This window comes from Strix aluco, chromosome 3 (assembly GCF_031877795.1).
Source record: "Strix aluco isolate bStrAlu1 chromosome 3, bStrAlu1.hap1, whole genome shotgun sequence".
Classification (NCBI taxonomy): Eukaryota; Metazoa; Chordata; class Aves; order Strigiformes; family Strigidae; genus Strix; species Strix aluco.
The window spans coordinates 44,107,792-44,134,250 of record NC_133933.1 but is presented as its reverse complement, the minus strand read 5'-3'; the positions used below and the strand labels follow the sequence as shown (position 1 = coordinate 44,134,250).

General features: G+C 38.8%; 1 protein-coding gene across 2 annotated transcripts in view; it reads right to left on the bottom strand.

The window, feature by feature from the left end:
• Positions 1–16,579, bottom strand: part of ADSS2 (adenylosuccinate synthase 2) — a 39,182-nt gene extending 22,603 nt beyond the window's left edge. Inside the window, exon 1 of one of the 2 annotated variants that reach the window (XM_074818351.1) lies at positions 16,199–16,579. Coding sequence is in view for 1 of the 2 variants with exons in the window: in XM_074818350.1 (XP_074674451.1) it covers positions 16,199–16,366 (168 nt within the window). In the remaining variant the exon portion in view is untranslated. The remainder of the gene's footprint in view (positions 1–16,198) is intronic. The other variant, XM_074818350.1, reaches the window with a different exon arrangement.
• Positions 16,580–26,459: the final 9,880 nt, after the last annotated feature.

Here is a 26,459-nt window from a genome sequence, read left to right as displayed (position 1 = left end):
AAATATTCTAGAACATGCAAACATTTCTAAAAGCCTTCATGAGTTTTACTAGGTTCCTATTACAGCTATGGAGAGCAAGTATTAAAAGCGAAACTGCAACCTTAGCAAAGGACAAAAAACCCACCAGTTGAACTGAGTATATAAAACCATACAGCTATTGGGAAAGATAAGTCTAGCTGTTTGGCAATGTGCAGGCTTTTTGTTCTGAATTTTGGCTTCAGTCTTTTGAGTGCTTTTCTATGAATAGTAACCAACAAAGTTAACTTGTTCATTCTATACCTCCTCCGTGATGAGAGGTCTGTAATAGTACAAGTCATTTATATCTGAAACATGCTGTTAAGGAGTGAATCTAGAGGCAACAGAGATGACTGTGGTTTTGTAAGTTACCGGAAACCATTTACACCCCAACTAACACTTAACATTTCCAGCTTTTTTACTATCACAAAGAGACTACCAAGAGATTTGCTAAACTGTGAAATATGTCTAAAAACCAAGAAGCCGCCTGTGACCAAGTCTTAAAGGGGTCAAGATAGGCTCATGAAACTAAAAATTACAAAATAGTTACCAAATATCCCCAGTTCTCATTTGTTGTATTTTTGAAAATAAGCTCTTACACTCTCTCATGACTGAGTCATTTGTGCAAGACAAGGTTACACACAAAATGGTTCTGTCTGTCATAACTACAGAAACATCCTTTACAGGCACCTTGCAACAGAAATAAGCAAACTGCTTCACAGAAGGAAAGCCTTAAAGGAAAGGCTTATTTATGCCTTTTTCAGCATGAGATAAACTGAAGAACAGCATTATATGAAAAGAAGACGACAAAAGAAGCTGTATCTATTAATCTAGGGAATTATAATCTGAAATATTTCAGAATAATGTATCACAGAAGATCTTTTCTAGCAATGGAATCAACAGCTACTCACTACTTCTAACGACATTTACAAAGCAGGAATGCAATACATAACACCATATATGTGTCATTACAAAGAATATTCTTAGATATCAAACATTTGTGCCAGTATATAAACAAACACACATGCCACATGTAAAAGCCCAATCTTAGTGAAGTTAGCAATGAAAATTCTTGTAATTTCAGCATTATTTCTTTGAGGTCTTACAGCCATTCAACCCCCTTTGGAAACAGAGGGAAGACTTACAAACCTTCACCCAACAAAGGAAATGTCTGAATTTAAGAAAAGTTTAAATGATTTAGTAATATAACGTAGAGTTTTTCCATGTAGAGAACAACACCTTGAAGAAATAAAGATTTCTGGATGCAGATGGTTTTCACTGCAAATGATCTGACTTAATCAGAGAATGACAAATTTTCGATTCACAACACGTGAAAAATATTGAATACACGAATAAAGCAAACCTTTCAAGTTTATTCTTTTAAGAAAATAGTAAATGTTCAGGAATAGCCTTCCTTCCCTGCCTCCCATCCTTTCTACTCTGTAGCTGATACAAGATTATTTAGCGGTCTACCAACTCTACAGTTGTATCTTTAGTTTAAAAGGAGGTGAACTAGCTACGTTAGCTGGTAGATCATTTACAACTATTTTTGAAATGCAGTGCTTATACTCCTGAGCTACTGCAAGTTGCTCCAAAACTAGATAATATTCTAAGAACAATTAAGATATATACATACATAAAATATACAAGTTTTTTTTAGTAAGAAAATACATTGGTTTTCTACTCAAGAGTTTGAGAACCTAAGCAAAATTTTCTTGGGGAAAACTGAACAGTTATGTACTAAAGTAGCATTACAGCATTTACAGTCAAGTACATCTGCTGGAAGTGGTAGTTATCTTCTTCCTCATCAGATTCCTTCAAATTATTCCTTTTTATGAGATCCACTGGTAATATCAGTCTAGACAAATCTAACATGAGCCCTGAAATCCTGTAAATGAAAATGCAATACATAGGTCCAAGTACAACACTGAAGTACTGAGTTAGCAGTAATTTACAAATGGGAAGACGAGTCCAAACTCTCCCACTGCAGTATAAAATAACTGGACCAACCCATAAGCAACACTAGAATTAGTGAATAACTATTCATTTGAAATCCCCTAACTCAATGATTTATGTTTTGCTTCCCAATTTGTTTTTTTAAAAAAAAGGGTTTTTAGCATCATGAATGTCTAATAAAGAGAAAAATTTGCCATTGTAGAGATTAGATCATGATTAACAATAAATTCTTAGTCTCTTAAAGTTTGCCAAGCTACTGGTGTCATTCAGATATGGTGACTTAAAGGTCAGCGGTCACGTCTGTGTGAGTAAAGTGTACAGCACACAGTCTCGGACTCTGTTAGTCATGAGAACACAGCAGCTGGGTTTTGGGGGTGTCAAGATTTCTCCCTTGTACTGCTGAGTGATGCCAAGGTGTGTTGGTTCCATGCTCACTGAAAAATACTGCACGGCTGCAGAATAAAAAAGGTACTTTACCTTTTAAGCCTTGAACTACACACACAGCACAGCTCATACTTCATCTAAAAGCAAGCTAGTTATAGTTATATATACTTCTGCATGTTTACTGTGAGCAGTTATAAAGGGATTTTGCTAGAGACTAACATAGAAAACTTGACATTACATGTGATGAATCACCATCTGAACACACTCTCAGGCCATACTAATACCTCAAGGTTTCCAAATACTTGCTTTCAGGTTAGACTCAAATTTGAATCTCAGAATTTAGTTGTTTATAATATTATGATGCCTATGACATTAAAAGATTCAATCCCAAAAGTGCTATTGATAGCAGCTGTCTGGTAGAACATTCAATCAAGCTTCATCCTGCTTTGGATGTCATCCTGTCAAAATGTGTCATTTTGAAAAACATTTTTAATTTCAAACTGTATTTTAGGAGAGCATTAAAACAACTGCATTTCATTAATTCAGTTTTCAAAATTCTGCTGTTGATTTACAGGTAAGCTCTACCCTAACTGCAAAAGCGCAAGTGTATAGTTACACAGTTAGGAATTGTAATATATCAAAAGAATGGTTCCCCCTGTACACTCACAGTGAACTAGAAGTAAAGTGTACACATGTTGTGTGCTCAGACATTGCACAACACAGGTTTGGCAAACAATTCTAATTACAGAAACCTGAACTCAGAGTTCTAGTGGTGGTGGGGTGAAGGGGTGGGTTGTTGTTAGGTTATGGGGTTTGGTTTGGTTTTTTTCCTCCTCCAGAAATTGATGGTAATTCCAACATCTTCATAATGTAAGCAACTACTGCCTCTAGGCATAATTCAAGGTATAAACTGATGAAGTCACTCCTGGCTTCAGTGCTTTCCATTCGGATTTCTTGCTCCTCCCTCATCGCACTAAACCAAATGTGACCAGCTAGGTCATTCAAGCTAACACTCCTTGGATTCAAATGTTTAAACATTATTAATGGGGAACTAACTGTGGAATTTATTTTCACTATTAGTTAAACAAAGTTCATGCTCCAATGACCTTCAATATATTGTATAAAGCTTTTGCCAGAGGGAAATTAAGATACACAACTAATTTCTTGAGGCTGGCAACACTGCCTAGTTAACTAAATATAGTAATCAGTCTACCATATCTCGGTAACCTTCTAGGTACCCAAACTACAGGAGTTCTCTCCCAGCCATGTGAAAACTTTGTCTTTGGGCCAACACAGACAAAGAGGCCAAGTGCACAGCAAGACCAAAAGATTCTCATGCTCAGTCTGGGATACACCACATGCATGTAGCAGTGGCTCCTTTTCCCTTTCTCCCTGCACAATGGCAAGATTTTCTTCAGATGAGCCAAGAAGTATACCATAGCCAACATACTCATTAGGGCAACGCAACTCTGGATTCAGCTACAAATAGATGGATTGCACAAAAGGATTGAGGTGTGGAAAAGATGACTTCTTATACATGAAAGGTACAAGAAGGCACCAGCAGCACTCTGAACAAAGAACTTCTTCACTGGGATGCTTTCTTCCCATTCTGCAGAATGGTAGCAGAGGAAGTCCCTCCAGAAGTCAGAATGCAGGCTGTGGAGGAGATCAGGCAGCCAAGGCAGAGCTGGCTTTGCCAGAGTAAGAGAAATAATATTACGCAGATTTGAGGAAGAAAAAAAAATAAGAAGAAAGGTAATCAATAAGACGAAATAGCATGACATAGTCAGGAACGTCTAACAGACTCAAGACTTTACTTGCTTGGTATTGCAATGCAATATTTTATTCAGAAATTATGCAAAAGAGGCTTTCTGAAAGACAACACAAACACAAATACCTAATGCAAAAGACAAGCAAGAAAACCCTTTTGAGAAAAAAAAGAAAGATTCTTTTAGCAATTTTGGAGTAAGTTAAACTTGCAGAAGACCAAAAAGATCAGTTCAGGACAGGCAGTGTAGGTGAGACCAGAAGAGAGCTTTCAAGGTCCAAGTACCTACTAAACACAGTAAAGTCTGTGTTCTCTGCTTCCATGATACAGCTGTTACAGTCATCTAACCCCACTTACCGAACATATTATTAAGAAGGAAAAAAAACCCCAAAACTAACCAACCACACAAAAAAATCCACTTGTTTAAGTGCTTCCTAAAAACATTTTTGTGAATATTTTTCTTTTTTTCACTGCTGCATCTCACAGGATGTTACAGTATCAGATACAGTATTGTAAACCCTCAGATCATCTGTCAAAAGAGCAAATAAAAATTCTGAAGCTAAATAAGACTGTCTCTCTTAAAAAGTTATTTAAGAACCTCTTCCCTCTCTCCTCCCCAAACCTCACATCCCCTGTCAGTTTAAACAGATATAAAGACAAAAACTATAATTTCAACAATAATAAAAAATTCATAATACTCTAAACATTAATCACTGAAAATTAATTCTGATTTTTATCCTACCAACAACTGTGTACATTTATTTTCTTAAACATACAATTACCACAGAGGAGATAAATCATTTTTTGCATACTTAAGTATACCCCTGCCTACATCCTTCAGTTTGGATACATACAGCAGAATCCTTACACACCATGAGCTTCTTATTTCAATAGACACAATCTAGTATATCCCAACATTTTTTATTTTAAGTCTTTTCATTCTGGAACTCATGCCAAAAGGTATCTGCTAGTTACCTGAAAATTTTCTTAGCTCAGCATCATTCCTGAAACATACCAAGGACAACAAAGTCAGACAACAAGCACAAGAGAAAAAACAGGTGTTTATTGACCAAAAGGCTGCATCACCTAGAATTCAAATACTGTGAACTGGAAGTATATTGGAAATTATCAGAATTAAAGAAAAAAAAAAACACCAAAAAAACCCCAGTTCTAGTTAATATTACACCAGAGACTAAGCAGTCCATAAATTTAATATGCATAATGCTTAACTTTTGCTTATTTAATACTGAAATATCTCTCTAGATTATTACTAGGCTACTTAGGTAAGAACATAAACAAGCTTCCCCCTCAAGTTCTAATAAAGCTCACTTAGAAGAGAGAGTGCTATTTAAAAAAAAAGCCAAACCATTTCTCTTTAGGTTTTCTTTACATTAGGAAACAGTCTCTGGATTTGGGCTCACTTCATCACAGAAAACTGAGTATATAGTAAAAATAGGCACATGCCTTGCTAAAGAACAGAACATTAAACAGATTCTCCATCTAGCAACAAAGCAGCTATCCAAACCAAAGAGCAATAAGAACCAGTAACAACACACTATACTCCTATCAAGAGGCTAACACAGGCTTAGTGCTCCTGAAGTCCCAAGCACACTTTGCTTAGATAAAGCACCATTTACTTGTGCATCTCTATCAAGACACAGCATTGCAGTTTTAGCATACTCTGAAGTTTCCAAAACTGGATTTTCAGAAGTCCGCGATCTTCTTAGCACTGTATTTTGAGGTAGATTTTAAAAAGTTAAAAGAATTCAGTTTGTTAGTCCTTTCTCCTTTCCTTGTATCTTTCAACACGGTGTCTGGAACAGTTCTCTCCTCTCCCTAAGGATTCTTTGGTGACCACAGCCCACAGCTTTACCAAATCACAATGTTAAAGTTTGTTTCTGAGTTTCCCCAACTTTTCAAGTGCCAAGAGCATTAACTTTGTAATACAAGTAATACAAACACAGTGTTGTCCCTCCTGAACTTTTAATTTTGCCTTGTAGTCAATACCTAGGCCCACTGCTGCTGCTCAAGACTTCCAAACAACACACCACAGTTTGGGTAGTTGGTTTCATGGTTGGGTCCAGTCTCCAGTTTTCAGATTACCAGTTGCTGCCTACACTGCTGCCAGCTGTGCTAAAGGAGTAACTGCCACCAGGTGACACTGAACCTTTGTGTCAATAACAGAGCAAAACACAAGCTTGCTCAAAGTGAAGGAAGAACCAAACACCTATTTTTTTCCCCACAATATCAGTTCAAACAATTCATGGAGAATTATGAAGTTGGGCATCTTAGAAATAGCTGCTTTAATCATAGCCTTCATGCTAAAAGAAACAAACAAAACAAAAACACACCTCAGCCATGAAAGTTTCCTAGTACTCTTTTTATTACTTCTGCCCATATCCAGCTCAAAAGGGTGCCAGTTGGATTGGAATGAAAAAAATTCTTTCCATTTACTTGGAGACGCAGTGTGAAAGCCATCATGAACAACAAGCATGAACTTATGCATTTCAGTATATGGATTTAGTTTAGGGACTTTTTAGTTTGATGCTCTGATGGATGCACAATTTTAAATCCTATCAAGATACAGCAGACTTTTTTCCCTTTCATGATCCTGACACTTATATTATACTATTATTTTAGAGCATTTTAAGTCATTAAGAGGAATAGTAAAAGTAAGATCAGGCATGAAATCATTACCCAATCTATAATATTTTAAGCGAAACCTGTTGTTGTAAGATAACTAAATGCATAAACTTTTTAAAAAGGCATTATTCCAATTTTCCTGGTGTGGTATGCTTAAATCGCTTCCTTGAAAAAGTATATGATCCCTGACCACTAGCTGGTAATCCTGAAATATCCAAGCTATTCAACATGTAGAGCAGCTAAGTATTCAGGACTCCACAGAAAGGTGCATACTAATAGCCAAATTATCACACAAGTACTGTTAGAATGACAGCAATCCTGTTAACAAAACCCCGTATTTACCCACTTTCTAAAAGACTCATTCCAAAAAACATTCCCTATGAAATATCACCTTTGAAATATTCCTTTTACAGTGGTCAAGTGCTCAGATACATTATTATTATTTTTTAAAGCAAACAAACAAAAACAGGGTTTTTTTCTTCAGCTTGGTAAAGAAGATTAAGTAGCCTAAAAATCCTTCCCAGTGTAAGCACCACGCCCAAGAATCTGCATCCATTTACTCAATTTAGATAGTTGGTCAGTACCACACACAAAACAAGATACTATTCTAAAACCTACCTATCCTGGCAAATGTGAACAGAATCAGTTACACATGCACAGAGGGGGCATAAGATAGCAAAGGCAGCTGCAAGTATTGCACATCTGGGGGCCATTTGATAAACATTGTTAGGAAACACCCTTTTTGCAATAGTTTTGAGTACCTGAAAATACTTATTTGGAAGGAAATAAGTCATTATCTGCTAGTCAACAATTTACTGGCAACAAGCTTGAAATTTCAATAAATCAAACAAGTGACTCCTGCTATCCAAAAACCACTATCAAAGCACTGGAAGACAATACTTACCACAAACAATACACTCATGCACAGGACACAAACACACCAGCTACCACAATATTGTACCATGGTCCAGTCAGTATCACTGGAAAACATACTGAAAACTAATCAATAGTATCAAAGAGGACTACATTTTAAACATATTGACTGAACAGTATTTCTAATAGGACATCTACAGTAATTTTAAGGCAAATAATTTCAGCACTTCCCCTATCTATGCAAAATGACTTATTTTTCTCTTGCATCTGTAGCTTTTAAATATCTTAACTGCCAGCTAAAGTATTTTGGATGAAGAACTGAACAGAACTAGCAACAATATTAATGCAAGTACCTGACTACAGCTTTGTTTTTTCTCCTTATAGCTCTGATGACTGAAACAATTTTTAGAAGATAAACTCTTAGAAAGGGGAATTCTAGAGCCAAACTGGTAAATGCAAAATAATGCACAAGCAACCTACAAGCAAGACAAGTCTTCTCACTTTGAACCTTCCCATGGAACAAGAGCTCTTTTAGTTTGTTACATTCTGTCCATGCAGAACAGCTTCCAAATCATGTATAAAGCATGGAGAAGGAGCATTCATAATAATATTTAACAGCAGTTTTTCTTCTGGAATTGCATTGCTGTACTAGTCAAAAGCCCCCAAGGAACATTCATGTATCGAGCTGATTTACTGGACAAATAAGAACCAATATTTTTGGGGAGTTATGGCAGAGTCTTGATAATTTAAGTTAAATTAAAACAAAATAGTAATGACATGTCTGTCTTCAGAAAGCCTAATTGATGACTACTTCACCAACCTTTTCGCATCATGGCCTTTATTGTCAGGATTAAAGAGGGATGCTCTTTTTAAACAAAAAGATTATTTTCTTGCCGAATTAAAATAGTGCAAGAAAGTTTATCAGATAAGACTTCAGATTCACAGTGCTTAGCCAGCCACTACCAAAACTTAACTACCAGAACACTAAAGTTGAAATAACCACCATCTGGGGTTTTGTTTTGGGTTTTGCTAAATATGAAGGTACAACCAGAATATTTCCTAAGAAGTCATTTATTCAAGAATAACTTATTTGGCTTTCCAAATACTTCAATAATATTAACAATCTTACTTATTATTATATATATAGTATTGAAGTATATATAATTTTATATATACACTATATATAATATATATAGTATTGAAGTGTATATATATACACACACACACACTTCAATAATATTAATGCTTACCAAGGACATAAATTCTTTTTTAAATAAAATAAATCAAAAATATCAAACTGGAAGTTACAAGCTCCAGTATGTTTTATATGCCTGCTAACTTAAGAGCTCATGTAAAGCTAAGTGAAGTCAATGATTGAGAAAGCATGGAATCTTATTTTCCAAAAAGACTCTGAAGCCATACTCAGAGAAATCCTGAACCACAACTTTTTCCTCTGGTGAGTCTGCTCAGAAGAGTTCCATGCTCATGGGTTTGCAGCCAATCTCATTGATTTACCTGAAAAGTATGCTAAGACTTGACTGTTTGTCCTTACAGTTTAAGGATGAAGGATATGCAGTTCTTCCACATTCCTGGCACAGGGGACTGTTCCAGAAAAAAATGTACACGCTTAATATATCCATCATTCACTGAAAGACCACCACTCTTAATCTTAAATTCATTCTACCTTCAAACTTTAGGGTTTTTCCTTCCTTTTTTAGGAAAAAAGTACAGTCTAATAGGAAACATTAATGTACCAACTCGGATAATCAGCAAAACCAAAAAGGAAAGCAGAGTTTCTTGTTCATAAAGTGAAAGCAAAAATACTACTCCTTGTTAAAAAAAAGACATTCTCTGCTTTTTAAAACCTTTGTGTAGAGCACAAAGAACAAGAGTAAATGTGTGCCATGTGTGCTAGCCAAGGAAGTGTACACTTAAGTAGAACATGCAAGTGAGACATCACTGCAGGAACACACTAAAAATACAGCGCATTTGAAACGAAGATGGAGGAACAGCAGCATATCTTTCTCCATTTTAGATCTACATAAGTTGAAAATATGCATTTTCTTTTCAGACTATTAGTCAAGGGCAGACTACACATTAGTATAATAAAACCAGAACAGTTAAATCCGTTTTGAACACATCAAGACAGGAGAGCAGTTCAAATCCTGGTGCCTCACCTACAGCAGTACTCTCATAACTGCTAAGACTGGTCTGCGTTACTGCAGCTTTACCCAACAGTGGAGGTGCATAGGGGAAAAAAAAATATTTATTAGAAAAGCAGACTGAAATTACTATTAAAAGCATATTGTGAATAGCTCTCTGTACTGATACTAAATACAAAAGTATTTAAAGCAGCTCTGAAATACTGACATATGCATTTAAGAGAACTATCTACCCAAAACGTCTACGATGACAATCACTGCCTTTTCTTATGACGTGATCATGCCAAGTTGTCTATCTCAAAAATATGATGCCTCAGGGTAGAGCAAAGAAGTCTTTCAAGTTATCTCCTCTAGAATAGAAATTAGTTGTCTAGTTTAAAGAGATGTTATCTCCTGCTACATTAAGGAAGAAGCCATACACTCCTTGCAACTCTCCCCATCAGATGTGTGTGTGCATAATTTTTTCTACAGTTTACTTTTATTGCTACCACATTCCAGCATTCATTTTTAGCTCAGGGCAACCACTGTTGTTTCTGAGCTAGCTGTACAAGTGACTGCCAAGTTGGGCAAGAAGCAAGTCAATGTTGCTTTGGCATCATGTGGTTGTAAACATTTTCATTTAACTCTTAGATGAAAAGTCAAAAATACATCAAGAAAGCTGGATACTACCATTACTTACAAGAAACATAAGAAAGGCTCCTTCTTGCCACAATCTGATACTGGGAATGCTGAACACACCTTTTAAAAGTTGACCAGCCTAGCAAAGAGACGCATCTGAACCCCAGTGATGCACCCTAATTAGACATAGCTTTGCAATTACTAGGCTATTTGCTTCTCATGTCAATACATATTGCCAAAAATCTATTTTGAACTTCAGATTGCAAACCATCCCCCTTAAAAAAAAAAAGTTTCGATAACTAATTCATTCTCTCACATCCCAGATTTTGTGCTTAATTTCTTGCTTCCCCCTTCCCCCTCCAAAGAACTAGCAGCTAACAAACTCTACTCTATAACCTACTCCTGGATTTCAGTATAAACAACATCCAGCAGCTAGAAATTTTCTTCCTTGACAATCCATTCATGCTTACAAGATCTAAACCTAGTTCAAGAAGCCATCTCATGTTATACATTTAAAAGTTTCTAAAACTTTGGCTAGACTTCAGAAATTTTTGAATGTGTAGTACAAGAATTGTTGCATCAGAACAAGATCAAGAGTGTGGTTTGAGGCAGAATATGACAGAATAAGCACATTATGTTTAACACATTCACCTGTTTTCTCCTAACAAATAAAAAAGAAACCATTAACTTTACTTAAGTCTATTAATCTCAAAGAACTCCATAGATTTCTCTGTACTGAGAGAACTGCTATTGAAAGACAATATTCAGAAAGACTCTTTGGAGCTGGGTTTGGCTTAGTCTCACCTGATCTGCAAAACCTTATACTGTTGCAATGCCTACATATGTTAGTTAAGGAACAGGATTCATTGGCCAAGTCCAGAATAAAGACCAACCCCTAAGAGATAAAAGAGATCAAGTGAGGCAAGCAGATAAGGAACAAGAAAAATGTTGAAAGCACAGATTGGTCCAACACTATGTTGCTTCACTGCACAAAACCCCACTGACGTTTGCTACATTTCACAAGAATATTTAAGGAAGGATATGAAAAACAAAGTGACTTTGGGAATATCTGCAGAGAACATCTTCCAAATGGGTGAGGTAGTACAGTAGAAATAAAAAATGTATTTGAAATCTTAATAAACTGCTATAGAGCACTGCATCTTAACCAACCACATAGAGTAAGTTTTGTAGTAAGATTTGAAGAACAGTAAGAAACCAGCAGATCAAGGTGTAATTTGCTCTTTAGTGCTATTATGATCTTCTTTGTTAATGGTACAAATGACCTGGAAAATCGAATTTCAACTGTTCTTCTGTTTGAAATAATTTAGACATTGTGTGATTACAATAACAAGAGATCACCTGTCAGTGATGCTCTAAAGCAGGTCTGTAAAGCATATGACTCACTGATGGGGCAGGCCAAAGAACTCATTTTACTGACCTCTCTTTCCTCACCAGGGCACATCATTGGCATGCTGCCAAGCACTACAAGGTCCAAAAGTGCACCAAGCACTTAAAAAAATGAGAGCTCTAGCTAGACATCGCATATCGAATGCCTGCACAGCTAAAAAAAGCACCAATAGCTATAGCTACTGATTCTGCTGTTCCTAATTCTGCATGGCCTGCGAAGGCTCTAGACTAAAACACCTTTTCAAACAAGAATACTTAGAAAAAGAAAAGAAGTGGGCTTGGTGAATGGAAGATAAGAAAATTCCAGTTTAAAAAAATAGTGGCTATATACAGACTAGTAATATGGAGGTATTAGGCGGCGTTGGTCTGAGGACTTCAGTCAGTAGTTATCAGCTGATCAATGGTAACTGCTTAACCCCAAGAATCTGCTCACTGAAAACTTCTCTACTAATTGTTGCACTGTAATCAGCACGTATCAAGCGATCAGTGGTGGCATCACTATACATGCTGTTGTTTGTGAGGAGAAGAGGAAAAGGGAGTACGAAGAACCCACACATTGCAATTACTGTGCATCAGCAGTTGAAGAGTAGGAATCGTGAGATCCCACTGCAGCCAGAACAGTAATGGTATGTCACAGGCAGACCATACTGAAATCAGTTGATAAGATTTGGTAAGAAGCTGAAGTTCTGTTTGGAAGTAGTAACAAGATGTACAGTAGAATCAAAGAAGCAGGAAAATAGGATTCTTCAGCATAGAGAGTATTGCTTAAAAATAACTTGAAGACTTAGAAATCTTACTCACCTGTGTGAATTATACACTCTGAATAAGTCAGCTACCTCCAACAGTAGGAACAGGAAGTGACCAAAAATTTGCTGATGAAATGAGTAAATGAGAACAGAATCATGCAGTGCAGACATTACTTTTTTTTTTTTCCTGTACTGCATACCCTGGTAGATTTGGTGAAGGAGGTGGTGATAATAAGAGATACATAGCGTATTTTGGTACTGTATTTGTTTTGACAAAATGATTATCTAAAATAATTTGCTTGCATTAATTTGCCATTCCCATATCCACTAACAAATGAAACTCCGGTAATTAAATTAGCTAATTTGTTTGCATTCTGCAATGGTAGGAAGTCCCTTAATCAGAACAAGAAATGTTTTCCTTTAACTTTCCATTACCTGTGTGGAATTGACAAAAACACAATGTACACTCTTCAAAATTGCCAGGTTTGACAGCAGCAAGTCTAGCTGCTTAGTAAGAGGAAACTATGTCAATCAAAAAACACAAAAGCACAGTTTTTCTGGCAACTACTCCTGAATCTCAAACCAATTCTTGCTCTGTTTTACTGTCTGGAATAGGATTTATGTGTTAGCAGGTAAACAGACTTTGCTCTGTAAGCCACTGAAGACCAGATGTAGGTTTAAGCGCAAAAGTCTCAACAATGCATTTGTTTTATCAGTAGTATCATTCTACCAGATACTTCCCAGAGGTAAATGAAGACCAGTTCAAATTTAACAGTGGAAGAACAAGTACGTATTTTGCCTGTCACACAGATATGTTTGTAGTAACTGTATCTGGACCCTCTGTATCTTAGCTGCCAGTGCAGTTGCATTAGCAACTACATACATGCAGCCCCTGCATGTATTTTAATTTTAGGTTAGTCTCTTCAAACAATTTTTTCTGAAACCATAATACCAGTTCTGATAAATGTGAATCTGTCTCCTGCAAGAGATGATACCATTCTCTTGCTCTGAGCACAAGACTCCTTTCAACAACCTCTAAAACTAAGATAAAACACTGTGGAGGGCAGTATTTAGAAGGAGTAGAGCCATAATACAACTTATTTCCTGACACTGGTTCAGCTAAGTGTACCTAAGTAAGGACCTCCTTCCCGATGCTATAGTCAGCTAGTTATACAAGTGACTGAAGTCATTAGCACACCTGCTTACCTAGGAGACAAGAAGGTATGGCCATAGATTTCAGAGTACAACTTCTTGCAATGCCTTTTACAGGCATTGTAAAAGTAGATGAAGGTCATTTCTCGCTTCTGGGACAGGACCATTTTTATGCTCTGCGTCTGCACCGAACCAGGGACAGTGATATGAAAGACACTAGAGTGTTTCACTGCAAATATAAGGCAAGTTTCCAAGACACCTTAGACCTGCTACAACTTCCCAAGTCCTCCAAGAAAACAGTTGTGCTAATAAATTTTTCACAAGAACACACTAGAAATATTTCATCTCATCCACAGGCATTCTAGCAACTCTGCGACATGATGAACAGAAAGAACCATCCTAGAATGATTAAGAGTACAACGGTGAAATAAGAATCAGAAGCTCCAATTACAGAAAGCTGCTATTAGCAAGTGGCAGACTAAGCGTATTACAATCTTTCTTTCTGGACTTGTACCACTACAAAAAAGCACAAGGGTCACAGTCTTAATTTACCAGCAGTACCAAAACCAACAAGAATATGCTTGCATACCCAGTAAGAGGATTTAATAGCTCAGTACCACTGAAAGAGAATATTCCTACTTTTCCCTCTCGTTCTGAGAAACTGTTCTTTGTGCTTACCCTGTCCTGGGCTCCTCTTTTCATCAAGGTCCTCTGAGCCAATTAAACTCAGTTTTATTTACTAAAACAGTAGAAAGTAAATCCAACGAAAAATAGTTTCCTACCATTTTGGTGAGCTAAATCAACTTACAGAAATGTTCAAGGGCCAGAGTCAGTGCATGGGAGGAGACCCAGACAGTACAGCCATCAACAGGAAAGGGAAGAAAGAAGAAAAACTCCTTCCTTCAGGAGGAGCAACAAGCTGCTAGAAATGGCAGAACAGGCCATGAAACTCAAGCCTGAGACAGCATCATAATTTTTCCCTTTTCTTGATCCTTTACCCAGCCAATTTGAAAGACAAGTGACATTAAAACACGTGCCCACAAAAATTCAGTCTGCCTCTCTCTCACCATCAAAACTTCTTAGCATTAAACATACATGTTCACCTAGATGTCCTTCAAGTTTCAAGAACAAAGTTGTAAAGGACAAACTGAGTCACTGTGCTCTATAATCCACAAAGCCAGGCAACCATGCCACAGCACGCCATCAGATTTTATTTAAAAAAAAATACATGGAGAAAAAATAACTCAATTGTGAAAGCAGCTATTTAAGAATATGTTTCTTTACTTCAAAATTAATCTCTGAAGTTCAAGTTTTTGATTTGTCAGCTTTGCAACTGACTTGACTTTGAAAATACCAGGTTTACGTGCAGTTACCTTTGGATAATACAACGCTTCAGTGTTTGTACTCTTTGGGAAGTGGTACACTCTTCCAAAATATATTTATTTCAGAGCAAATTTAATTTGTGCATTCAACAAAAGCATAGAGATAACGACACTTATATGACGTCTGCACGTTGTGGGCATTTGTTCTATCTCTTAACTTGAAGGAAAAAAACCATTCATAGCTTCAGTTCATCATCTTGTGCCCTATAGAATTACTGCACTAGAAACGTTAAGAGAAACATCTCCTCAGATCTGTGTTGTTTCAAGGTAGGCATTTAGAGTACTACGCCTGCAGGCTAGACTCACTTTTTTTGCTCTTGTGCTGGAATACAGCTTCCACACAGCAAGCGAGAAGAAAAAGACAATGATTAAACCGAAAAAGCCGGGATTTTATTGGCGCACCAGTGATCTTGAAGCAAGGGCAGGCGAGTCCTTCCAAAGCTAGTTTTATCTGAAGACGATCGCGGACGACATGCGCACCCTCACGTGCATCCTGTGAGGAACCGCCGGTTTCGCGCCGGGGGCCAGCACTACCCCTCCGAGCGGGGCAGGCGGGCGCGCTCGCAGCCGGTGCGGCTTAGGCCACGCCGCCGCCGGGGAGGGCTCCTCGCCCCGCTGCCGGCAGCGATGCTGCGGGAACCGCCGAGCGCGGCCCCTTCCCAGCGCCCCCCAGACAAAGAGTGCGGCGGCGGGCCTGAAGGGGGGAAGCGACCCCGGGCGCATTCCTCCTGCTGGAGGCCAGCTCTTGGCGGCGAGGAGGGCGCCTTCTTCCTCCTCCTCCTCCTCCTCCCTCCGGCGCCGGGACGGGGACAAAGAAGGAGCGGGAGGGCTGCAGAGCCCGGCCGCGGGGCTCTCGCCAGGAGCTCCTACCCCGCCAGGGAAGGCTTCGCCGCCCCGCAGCCCGCCCTGCGCTGAGGCGGGAGCCCCGCCGCCTCGCCGGGCACCACCGCCCGGCCCTGCGCTGAGGCGGGCGCTCGGGGGCGAGCAGAGCAGGCGCCCGCGCGGAGCCGGGCGGCCGGCGGGGCCGGTGGCGGGGCCGCCCGCCTCAAGGTGACACCCGCGGCCTCCCCCGCGCTCCGGCCGCCTCCTCACCTGGCACCTGCAGACGATGTCGGCGTCCTGCGCCAGCAGGTCCACCACCTTGCCTTTGCCCTCGTCGCCCCACTGGGCCCCCAGCACGACGGTCACCTTGTTGCCGGGGAGGCGGGCGACGCACTCGCCGTTGGGGATGGCGGGCGCCGGGGCGCCATGCTCCGCCATGGCTCGCGCTGCCCGCTCCGGCTCCGCTCCAAGCACATGCGGCAGCGCGCGGCGGCTTCGCTCCCCCCGCCTCCTCCGCCGCCGCCGCCGCCGCCTCCTCCTCCTCCTCCTCCCGGCCGGGCGGGCGGTGGTGCCGCTGCCGCGTCCAGGTGCCGCCGCCTACCGGCCCCGCCAGCGCGGCCTCCCCCGCCGCTCCTCGCCAGGCAGACCCCCTCCCCTCCGCCGCAGCCCCACCCCGCTCCGCTCCTCCGCCGAAAACCGGAGCCGACGCCGTCGCTCCCGGCGGCCTTTTTTTTTTTTTTTTTTTTTTTTTTCTCCTTCCTCGCCCTCGCGCCGCTCCCCCGCGCGTGGCAGCCCGGACTACATTACCCAGCGCGCTGCGCGGCCTCCCCCGCGCAGGGCGCCGCGCGGAGGCGGGCGCGGTGCATGCTGGGGCGCGTAGTCCTCGGGGGCCGCACCTGTGGCAGGATGGGTCTCTGCCGGGTGCCCCATGCGCCCCCGCGGCGGCGCGAGGCCGCGGCGGGTGAGGAGCGGGGCGGGGGCGGCCCCGATCGCTGCTGGCCCCGCTGTGGCTGGGCGGCGGCGGCTGCGTCCTGTGGAGGTGGAAGGAGGGAGCCGTGAGGAGTTGCCTTTCTGCGGCGGGTCTGGCCTCGGCTCAGTGTACGCTCTAGCCGCGGCCTGGGCTTTGGTGGGCACAGGCCCTGTGTCCCTTCCCCACAGCGGGCTCTCCGGGGTGCAGCAGCCCGCGCCCTGAGGTGCTGCAGGTGTCCCCACACCGCTCCTGAACCAGAGCGGGTGCCTCTGGTCCCTGCCAGCCTGGGGGTCCCGGTGCTGGTGTGGCTCCCCGTTTCTCCTCACGTTTCATCTGCAGTGGGCAAGGCATCCCTGTGGCCTCTGTCACAGACGTCAAACCTGCAAACGTGTGTTTACAGTGTATCAGAGCTTTCCCTATGGGGTTAGTTTTGCTGACTGAATGATAAGAAAGTAAATCAGCGTTTCTAGAACCAGGGGCTAAATCTAAGAGACCATTTTCTCCAGAGACACCGGAACATGGCCCCAAGCTTATTCATGAGGAAAAAAAAATAATGGAAAAACCCATAGCAGAGAAAGGCCATCATGCATACTTGAGGGTTTAGAAGTGGAACTGATGTCTCAGTGGCTGTTTTCATTCCTTCCTGCTTCACAGAATCAACACCCCTGGGGGAAGATTTTTTTTTTTTTTTTTTTGTAAAGTAGCTATTAAAAAGATGAAAATCTGAATGATGTAATTATTGCTAAGACAGCTATTCAAAAACCTGAGTCACTAAGCACTCACAATCTGCAGCTGTCTGGCAGGTTGCAGAGTTTGATTTTAGTTGGTTCTTCGCTCCTTCAGGTTTACTCTAACCAAGAATTTGAGGATCTATAAAAGCCACTGGAGAAAAGTGTGTCTTGTAAAGCTAGGAAGACATATAACAGAAAATTAAATACAAAGTTGACAAAGAACTTTTTTTGAAAAACAACTGAAAATATCCGAATCCTGAATGTCAGTCCAAAGAGATGCTATGACAAAGTCTGTTCAGTACAAAGAAGTTAACAATTGCAAATGATAGGAGGCGATTGTGTGTAAATACTTCAAAGAGCAAATAGTTCCTTAAACATTCACTATACTTCATAGTATGAGTACTTTTGTCTGCTTGTGCTAAAAACAAACAAAGCCATGATTTCTGTATCACTGCACAGAGCTTGTGGGAAGTCACTGAAAGCCACAAGGAGCTGCTGAAGTCAGTTTCTCCAGTCTTGCTGACACAATGGGAAACTTTTTTTTAGTCCACTCGCTTAAGAGGCCGTAGATCATCTCATGACTCCCCAAACCATGGTCTAGATTGATGTTTCAGGACATGATTTTCCAGTATAGCTGAATCATATTAACACCTCACCATTGCCAACACAAATATTCCCTCAAATCTTAAAATAAATGTAAGCCTGTTGTGGTAGTGTCCTAGCAATGTGGTATTAGTGTAATGCCACTTTCCAAAGAGGTCTCAGGCACACGAATCCATTGTTCTGCTATTTTTATTTGGTGTAGAAGAGTTTTGAGATTTATGTTTTGGTATGTTTTCTTGGTGGGTATAGAACCAGTGAAGAAAACTATAAACACTTCACTTCCAGAAAACCTGTAAGTAGTTAATGAAGATCAAGCTAATCAATACTGTTTGGTACTGCAAAGTTTAGAATTTATATTTAATATATGGTATTCTGGGTCCATCATTTCTCCACCCCTGTTTCTTTGCAAACTACATGGAGGCTTTCATTCTAATATGTAAAAGACATTAAATACTCTTTATTGACATGATTCACTAACTGTATATATAGTACTAAAACATAGTGACTCAACAAAAGTACAAACACAACTGGTGTCTAATGCCCCTTGTCAAAAACAGGCATTGCTGTAGTACAAGTAAGAGTTTAGAATAAAACTGTGCAGAAACTCCCAATTGCACTTACTTTGGTTCATTTACTATAAACAAGAAAACCAGCAAGAGCATGCAGTGTTTACTGTTTTTTTTCCTCTAACATGTATGTCAATTAACTTTTATAGTAACTTTTTTTGCTATTCAAGCAAGCTGAATCTGCTCTGAGAGGTCAGGTCGGCATTTAGAGGTGGCGCAAAGCGGCAAGAGTTTCTGTTCAAGGAATGAAGGAATGTGACTGCCTTTTCTGGCATTAGAAATCTGGTATATGGGATTGTCTTTGTAAAACTGAACCCATGGCAGAAGTGTACACTGATAAAGTTTAGGTTGTATTGTCTTCTGAACTGTTCAGTGTTACTGCCTGAATATGAGGAACTGAGGCAGTTACATGTATTACAAATTTCACTCTAATTTGGGTACATTCAGGCTTTTCATATGACTGTATTTCCTGCCTCTCAGTAAATTGCAAGAGACTCAGATGGGAATTTTTAATAGATAAACACTGAACGGAAGCAGTGTGAGATCTGCATTTCATTCAGATGTGTTGAAGAGATACATGGAATTGTTACATCTATATGTTTTCAATTATTCGGATGAATTATCCCATATATTCTGATTAGTTATTTAAAAAAATAAATTACACACAAAGTAGTTTAGAGGAGAATTTAGGTAGGAACTTTAGTAGTTCAGAAAATCAAGGGTAAACATGAATGAAAGGAAAATGCTGTAACAAGCAACGCGGCCAACTGGACTAATGCTCAGCATGGCCAATGAGTCATAGAGTGATATTTCTTTCTCCTTATTAATACTTCTTAATTGTGTTGAAAGACTTCTGAATGGTGTTGATACTTTTTTGATACTGTTTTTCCTACTGTGAGCAATTTCTAAGTTTCAGGAAAAGTATAGATTGAAGAAATATAGCCCTTGGCAATGAAAATGTCAGAGCACATGGTCCATGATGCGAATTTTCTGTTAAAATTGGTTCTGCCTGTGACAATGATGTAATACTCAAGGTATTTTACACTGAGGTCTTATCTACACTAGAACAGTAGTTGCAGAAAAGTGGTCTGTGGGCCATGGTTAGCTAATCTGCAGGTGTCCTACAGATCTGTGTTAAACAATAAAATGTTTAAAATTTTACATTAATCTCATTAAAACATTCAATAAGAGATAAGTTAATTTTACTTCCTGGATATTTATAGCATCTTTAGAGCATTTTCCTGTTTTAATTTGATGTTAAGATGTACAGCGTCTCACAAAAAATATTGGGCGTTGATAGTGCCATAGTCAAAAAAAGTCTAAGAATCACTGTGCCAGACACAGTTGGCATCTGTAGCACTTTAGACTCTCCAGAATGCTGTCAGTTTAGCTTAGGAGGAAGAGAAATCATTATACAGTTAGGACATACATAATGTTATTTCAACAGTGTGCTAATGTAATTGATCCCTGCTTGTTGCTGGTTATTACTGTTTTTAAATTAGTTTTTCCAGTTAAAATTTCCCTTAATTATTTTTGTTACATTCATTAATCTTTTTATTATGATAAAAATTAGATTAAGAACATTATAAAGTAGTATATGTTGTCACAAATGATGTATTTGCACACGCTAGCAAGTGTTTTCAACTCTTTGGTTAGATATATCCAGAATATGAAGGAACTTCATTTATTGAGTGGAAACTTCCTGATGTATGTACTGCAGAAAATAAAAGATAAGAACTTAAAAAATCATTAAAAAATCATAAACATCAGCACAATAGCAAGATTTTGAATTCGGTGGAAGGACAGTTAATAAGGAATACTTTTGAAATTTCATTGGCAGTTTACAGAAGTACATTTTTTACATGCAAGTATAAATAAGGTAGCAGCTGACAAGACTGGAGATATACAAGAAAATAAAATACTGTAGTTGAAAAGTTGTAAAGCTAAATCCTTTGCTTGGAAATGAGATTTGTAAATTATGATTTGCAAAGACAACTATTTTATATAATAATATTAAATAAAAAAAGTAAAAAAATTTTAAGTGAGTTCTTCAGATCTGCATATTCCATTCTTCTCTAAAAGAAAGGCAAATTGCTGTCTTGACAGAGCAGAAATGAAATGGAGATTTCTGTATGGATGATACTATCTAAATATTTACCTATGTTAAATATGAAAATGGACATATATGATACAAGTTAGCTTTTATTACCGTGTTCCCCCCAGAATTTCATTATTTCTTGTGATCCAAGCATCAGCTTACCCTCCAAGGCAAGTGTAAATAAGTTCCCTGTTCTTTAGTGTTACACCGTGTTAAGTGTGTACAAAGATACTGTGTTCTCTCTGTGTCTTAGCCTTTAACAGCATCAGCCATAAGAAGTTTAATAGAATGCATGTGTGATAGATATTGGTGATTCATTTTTTGCAGCACTGTATAGATTTATAAATTTCTCAGAATATGTCTCTGAGTCAGGGAAAATGAAGCACTATGTAAGGGAAACAAAAAAAAAAAACCCTAATGAATGTATGAATCCTTTTTGTTGTTTTTATTCAAATGCCAAATATGGCACAATATTTAACTAAGAAAGAACTTGAATTTGCTGAAAGCTTTTCCTTTTTCCTAGGTTTGGTTCTTGGTTAGAACAGTTCCCTTATCTGGGTCATTGCAAAAGTGTCAGCTCAAGGGAGGGGAGCACAGTAGCCGCAGTTTACATCAGCTTTATCTATTTGAAAACAGCACCCTGAGTTCACCATCTCTTGAAAGCATTACAGGGGCCATGGGTGAGAGCTACTGCATCAACCAAGATTGTATTTGGTTGTTAAATACAGGTTAGAATAAAGATTTTTGTCTGTGTTAACCTGTAACCTGTAATACCTGAGTCCTGATAAATCCTTAATTTCTTTTGATACTAATCCTGACTTTTTGGGACAGGATAGGATGAGACTAAACTGGTGAATGGGGTGAAGTGTGACCTTAAAGGCAGGTGATCAGGATGTGTAGGCCTCTGGAATGACCCATACCACATTCTTAGAGAGCTCAGGGGCTGGGAAATGTGCCCTGCCAGTTGTCTGTCATTAAGGGGCTTGTTTATATAGCTGTTGAGAGACAGTCATCTTGTAGTTCCCAAAGTGTCACTGATACTGTGCGGTAGCTAGGTTGTCTCACATACATGTAAGAAGAACTTGAGCCAAAAGCTTAATGAATATTTTACATGCTTTTAGGCTCAAGTTTCTCTCACATTCTTCTTTTTTTTTTTTAAAAAAAAAAAATGTGCTTGTAAATAATGCCCTAAAACTATAATCGTTCAGTCTTAGAGGTGCAGATTGTCTGTCACTGGATTGCTGAACTGCTGGATTGTACTCTCTGTTTTATAAAGATGTCGGGTTTTTCTCTTGCTCAAACTTATGAAGAGGACCCTGACATCCTAAATTTTCAAGATTTAATCTAAATAGATTCTCAGATGCACACATCTCATGTTAACTAGGTTTAAACCTCTGTTATGTGTGGTGTTTATTTTTAAAATAATTTTAGTTCACCAAAACCAACACTGAACTGTCCATTTGCTGGGACTTACAGAGTAAAACCAAAAGCAAAGACTGAGGTAAGCTGTGAAAATAAATTGTGAGAAAATTAACTGTGGTCTGATCATTGTGTACTCAGTGGTGGTTTGGATGCAGACGTCTCTCATAGCATCCATAGTCTGTTGTGAAATGGAGCTCCAGAAGTGAATATACTATTTACAAAATGACCTATCTTTATCTCTAAAGGTTGTGAAGAAAAACTTCCAAGTTAGAACAGAGTTCAACTAGTGTAGAGATGCCTTGTTTGCTTGCAAGATGAATCAATAAATTCTGAGATTTCTGATAGCCCCTTCTATTTTACACTTACCCCTTTAACATCCAGTTAGTCTGCTTGCTCTACAGACCTGTCTGCATCCCGTATCTTCTCTGGGGACAAAAGGCAGCTGCTTTTCATATATATAGATGCAAAAAACCTCAGCTTCCTCACAGTAGTTTTTGTAATGAACATTGAGAGGTTTTATACCAAATTCTGTAGTATGATTAAAGCTTAAAAAAAGTATGGGACAATGTTAATGGATTTTAATCTTACATTAAATGAGAGATAAGAAACCATTGTGCAGACATTATTCATTTTCTTGTAAGTTCATCAGAACTCTTCATTCTTAAATGGGTTTGTAATAACAATATTTCCTGCCCGTTACACTGGAACAACACAGATTAAGTGGGTATTGTCGCTGATTTCCACCATGTTTACCACAAAAAATTGGGATTTGACTAATTAGGATTTTTTCAGTATTTTGTAGAGAATGTAGTCAGTGGTTTGGTATCTGAATTGTAATTAGTTTTGGATCTGAAGAAGCTCATGCTGAATCCTTATTGGGATCATGGATCAGAAGGAACTATAGTATCTTTTAAAGGGATTAAGGAAGTTTGCAATATTATGTTGAATCCCTGCTCATTAGATAAGACTGTTATAAAGAAGTGAATGGTATTGGACTTATGTCCCCATTTACACCTCCATTTAAGGTGGAACAGAAACATATGTAAACTGCATAAATGCAGTGCATTCTATTCAGAAACCATCTAATATACCGGCATTTAAAAAAAAAAAAAAACAAACACATTTCATGCAAGAAACCGCTCTTAATTTCATATTTTCTCTTACCGGATGGGATTGCAACAGTCTATTTCATTAACATCAAAACTAATTGTTGCCTGTTTGTTCATGTTTTCTTTCTCCTTCTCCTATGACACTTTCCCAGTGCAAAACCTTAGTTCTCTCCCCTTTATGTTTCACCTCACCCTTCCTATCTAAATAATCCTAAATCCTACCCAAGTTTTCAAGCTCTCTTGCTGCCTTTAATATTTTTATTTCCTATCAGTATCTCTTGAGCCATTCCAGAATATGTTCAGCTGTTCAAGTTTTCAACTACTGGTTGAACAAGAGGTAGCAAGTGCTGTGATCAGTCCTAACCTACATGTGTGATTACTGACCTTCAGTTTCCAAGCATGCTTGTGTGTTCATAAGTAGTTTCACTGAATTCAATTGGACTATTCATAAATCAAAGCTTTTTCTGTAAGTAATAAAGAATTAAGAAATAATTAAAGAATTATAAAGAAAAAATTATACAGATGTGTATATTGATACAAGTAAAACATAAACCAAACTAGGAAGAACAGTGTATCAAAGCAAAACATGTTTCTGTCATCCAGACATTTGGGGATGAAGAGAGGTATTTGCTTGCTTCTGATCATTCTAATTGTTTCATGTGGTATGTGACAGCAGCTTCACAAACAGATGGGGTTTTTCTATGTAAATATTTTTTGAGATATATAATAGTAACATTTTCTAACAGGGATAATAGTTTTAATGATATGTGTGAATAAATTCCAAACCTGACAGTTTGGAATTTTTGATTTTTGGATAATGTCCGTTTGTGTGTATATGTATGGCTCAAATTGAGAACTCCTTTATTTGCGTGTTGAATTAAAATCCATAGAAGGTGGAAAGATGAGCTTTTGTACTTAGTATAGGTCTAAAAATGAAGGATATTGACATGTGGATTGAGATGTAACTGAAAAAAATGCAGCCAGCCATTGCCCAAGGTAAATCAGTGTTTCAAGACAGAATTGCAGAAGGCAGCTCAGGAGCAATAGATTGCAAAGAAAAGAGCCAAACTTGGGAGGGCATATGTCTAACAGGTCTGAAGGTTATTGGAGAACCTCCTATCTACTGTAGAACGCAGGGGGATTGTGAATGCAGGGGCCAGAAGTACATGTTTCTTGAAAGGAATCAACTGTAGAAATAAAAATATCTTGGATGCTGTTGCAGTATTCCAAAGAATGCTCATGAGAAGGGAGAAAAACGAGACAGAGACTTTATTCTTTTGTCTATGTATGTGTATTTATCCTGCTTCACTAATGATTTTTAAACCTTAGAACATGTCTCCCTGCACACTTCTACATCTCTGAAGAAGGCTATGTCAGAGTGAAGTTGCAGCTAAAAAACATCTGGTCAAACAAATAGGAATTAAAAATAATTGAACAGAAGGTGTCACCTGTGTGGAGGGAGAGAGCATGCTTTCGAAGTGTGCTAGACAGGCCAAGAAAAAATGAGTAGTGAAGCGTAAGAGCACATATTTTAATGTAGTAAGACGAGACACGAACCCTGGTTGTTGTCAGTCTAGGAAGCCTTGGCAGAGTGATGATCACCTTATACTTGGAAGCACTAGGAAAAAGGAAAGAAAAAGTCAAATGGTCATGAGAGTACCGAAAATGTTCTGTAGATTTCCTGAATAAAACCAGTAGTTTTTAGGTGAAAACAGTAACTTGTATTCTGCTCCTATCATCCATGAGTTTGCCAGTATTTGGCTTGATTTATTTATTTAGGAGGAAAACATCTACAATGCTATTCAGGAATATTTTTAATGGCATACTTTTGCTTACAAAATATGTATACAAAATCCTGTTTCTCTAAACATAATAGAAATAAATAGCAGTAGCTTTCTTTTTCACAGTTTCTGAACCCCTCTGATAACTCCTGTGTAATGCAAAGCATCATGTGCTTGCCCTCGAAGTCATGCAACTGTTCTATCTCTTTATTTGTATGGTAGGCTAGTAAACTCCTTACTCAGATTTTTTTTCTGTCAACCCCAGGGTAAACTTTCTTGCATGTTTTCTGTTTTGATTAGTGTTGATATTGCCTGAGAATACGTTCCTACATTGCCCGGATACTATTGCAGAAAGGAGCATTTAATTGCTTTTTTTGTTTTGTTTTGCTGGAAGGAATGCACTGAGAAACTTAGAAGCCAAAGACAGCCTTAATAGCAGCAATCTCTGTCATCCTAGAAGAACCATAGATCACACTTTTTTCTTCTACTTCAGTCACACCAGTTAGAATTACTTGTGTCTTTGCTTGAAAACTGCAAATTTAGTTTCATAGTCATATGGATTTTTTTCAGCAATTTTGAAGATATTTGGTAGATTTTTAAGATTTTACTAGAGTGGTGATTAAAACATGTTTCTGTATTACAGACTCTGATCCTTGTTTACAGCTTCATTTTTCTGCTTAAACTGATGGATGAATTCTTGACCTCTTTTGAAAGCAGTGGATATTTTAGCATTGACTTCATCAGAATTAACATTTCATCCAGGATGTTTAATGGGGTTTGATTTCATGCAATCCTAATTCTATTGTATTTCTGAGATGCAAGATGCAGCAGTTTCCTTGCCTTTCCCTCGCCCTTGGACCTTACCCACTCCAGCTGCAGCAAGTGTGCAGAGGACTCGGAGGCCCCAATTCTAACACAAGCAGCACTTTGCTCCCTGTCATGTCATTACAGAGAGGGGCACGTCTCCCTTTCTGGAGAGGGGAGTCTTCTCCTCATATAGGACACAACACAGGGCCTCCATTGTGTGTTCTGGTACAGCAGGTATTCTTCCTTGCAAACTGATCTTCTTAATCTGATAACTTTAAATAAGGTGAACTTTTCAGAAGACATGCTTTATTTAAATAGTACATATTTTTGGTAAGAGAGAAGCTACGTTATAGAAAGTTTATGAAAGATGCTTAGAGTAGTTTTTTAAATGAGAAACATTAGCAAATATGGATCTCTCTTTAAATATTAAAATATTTATGCAGT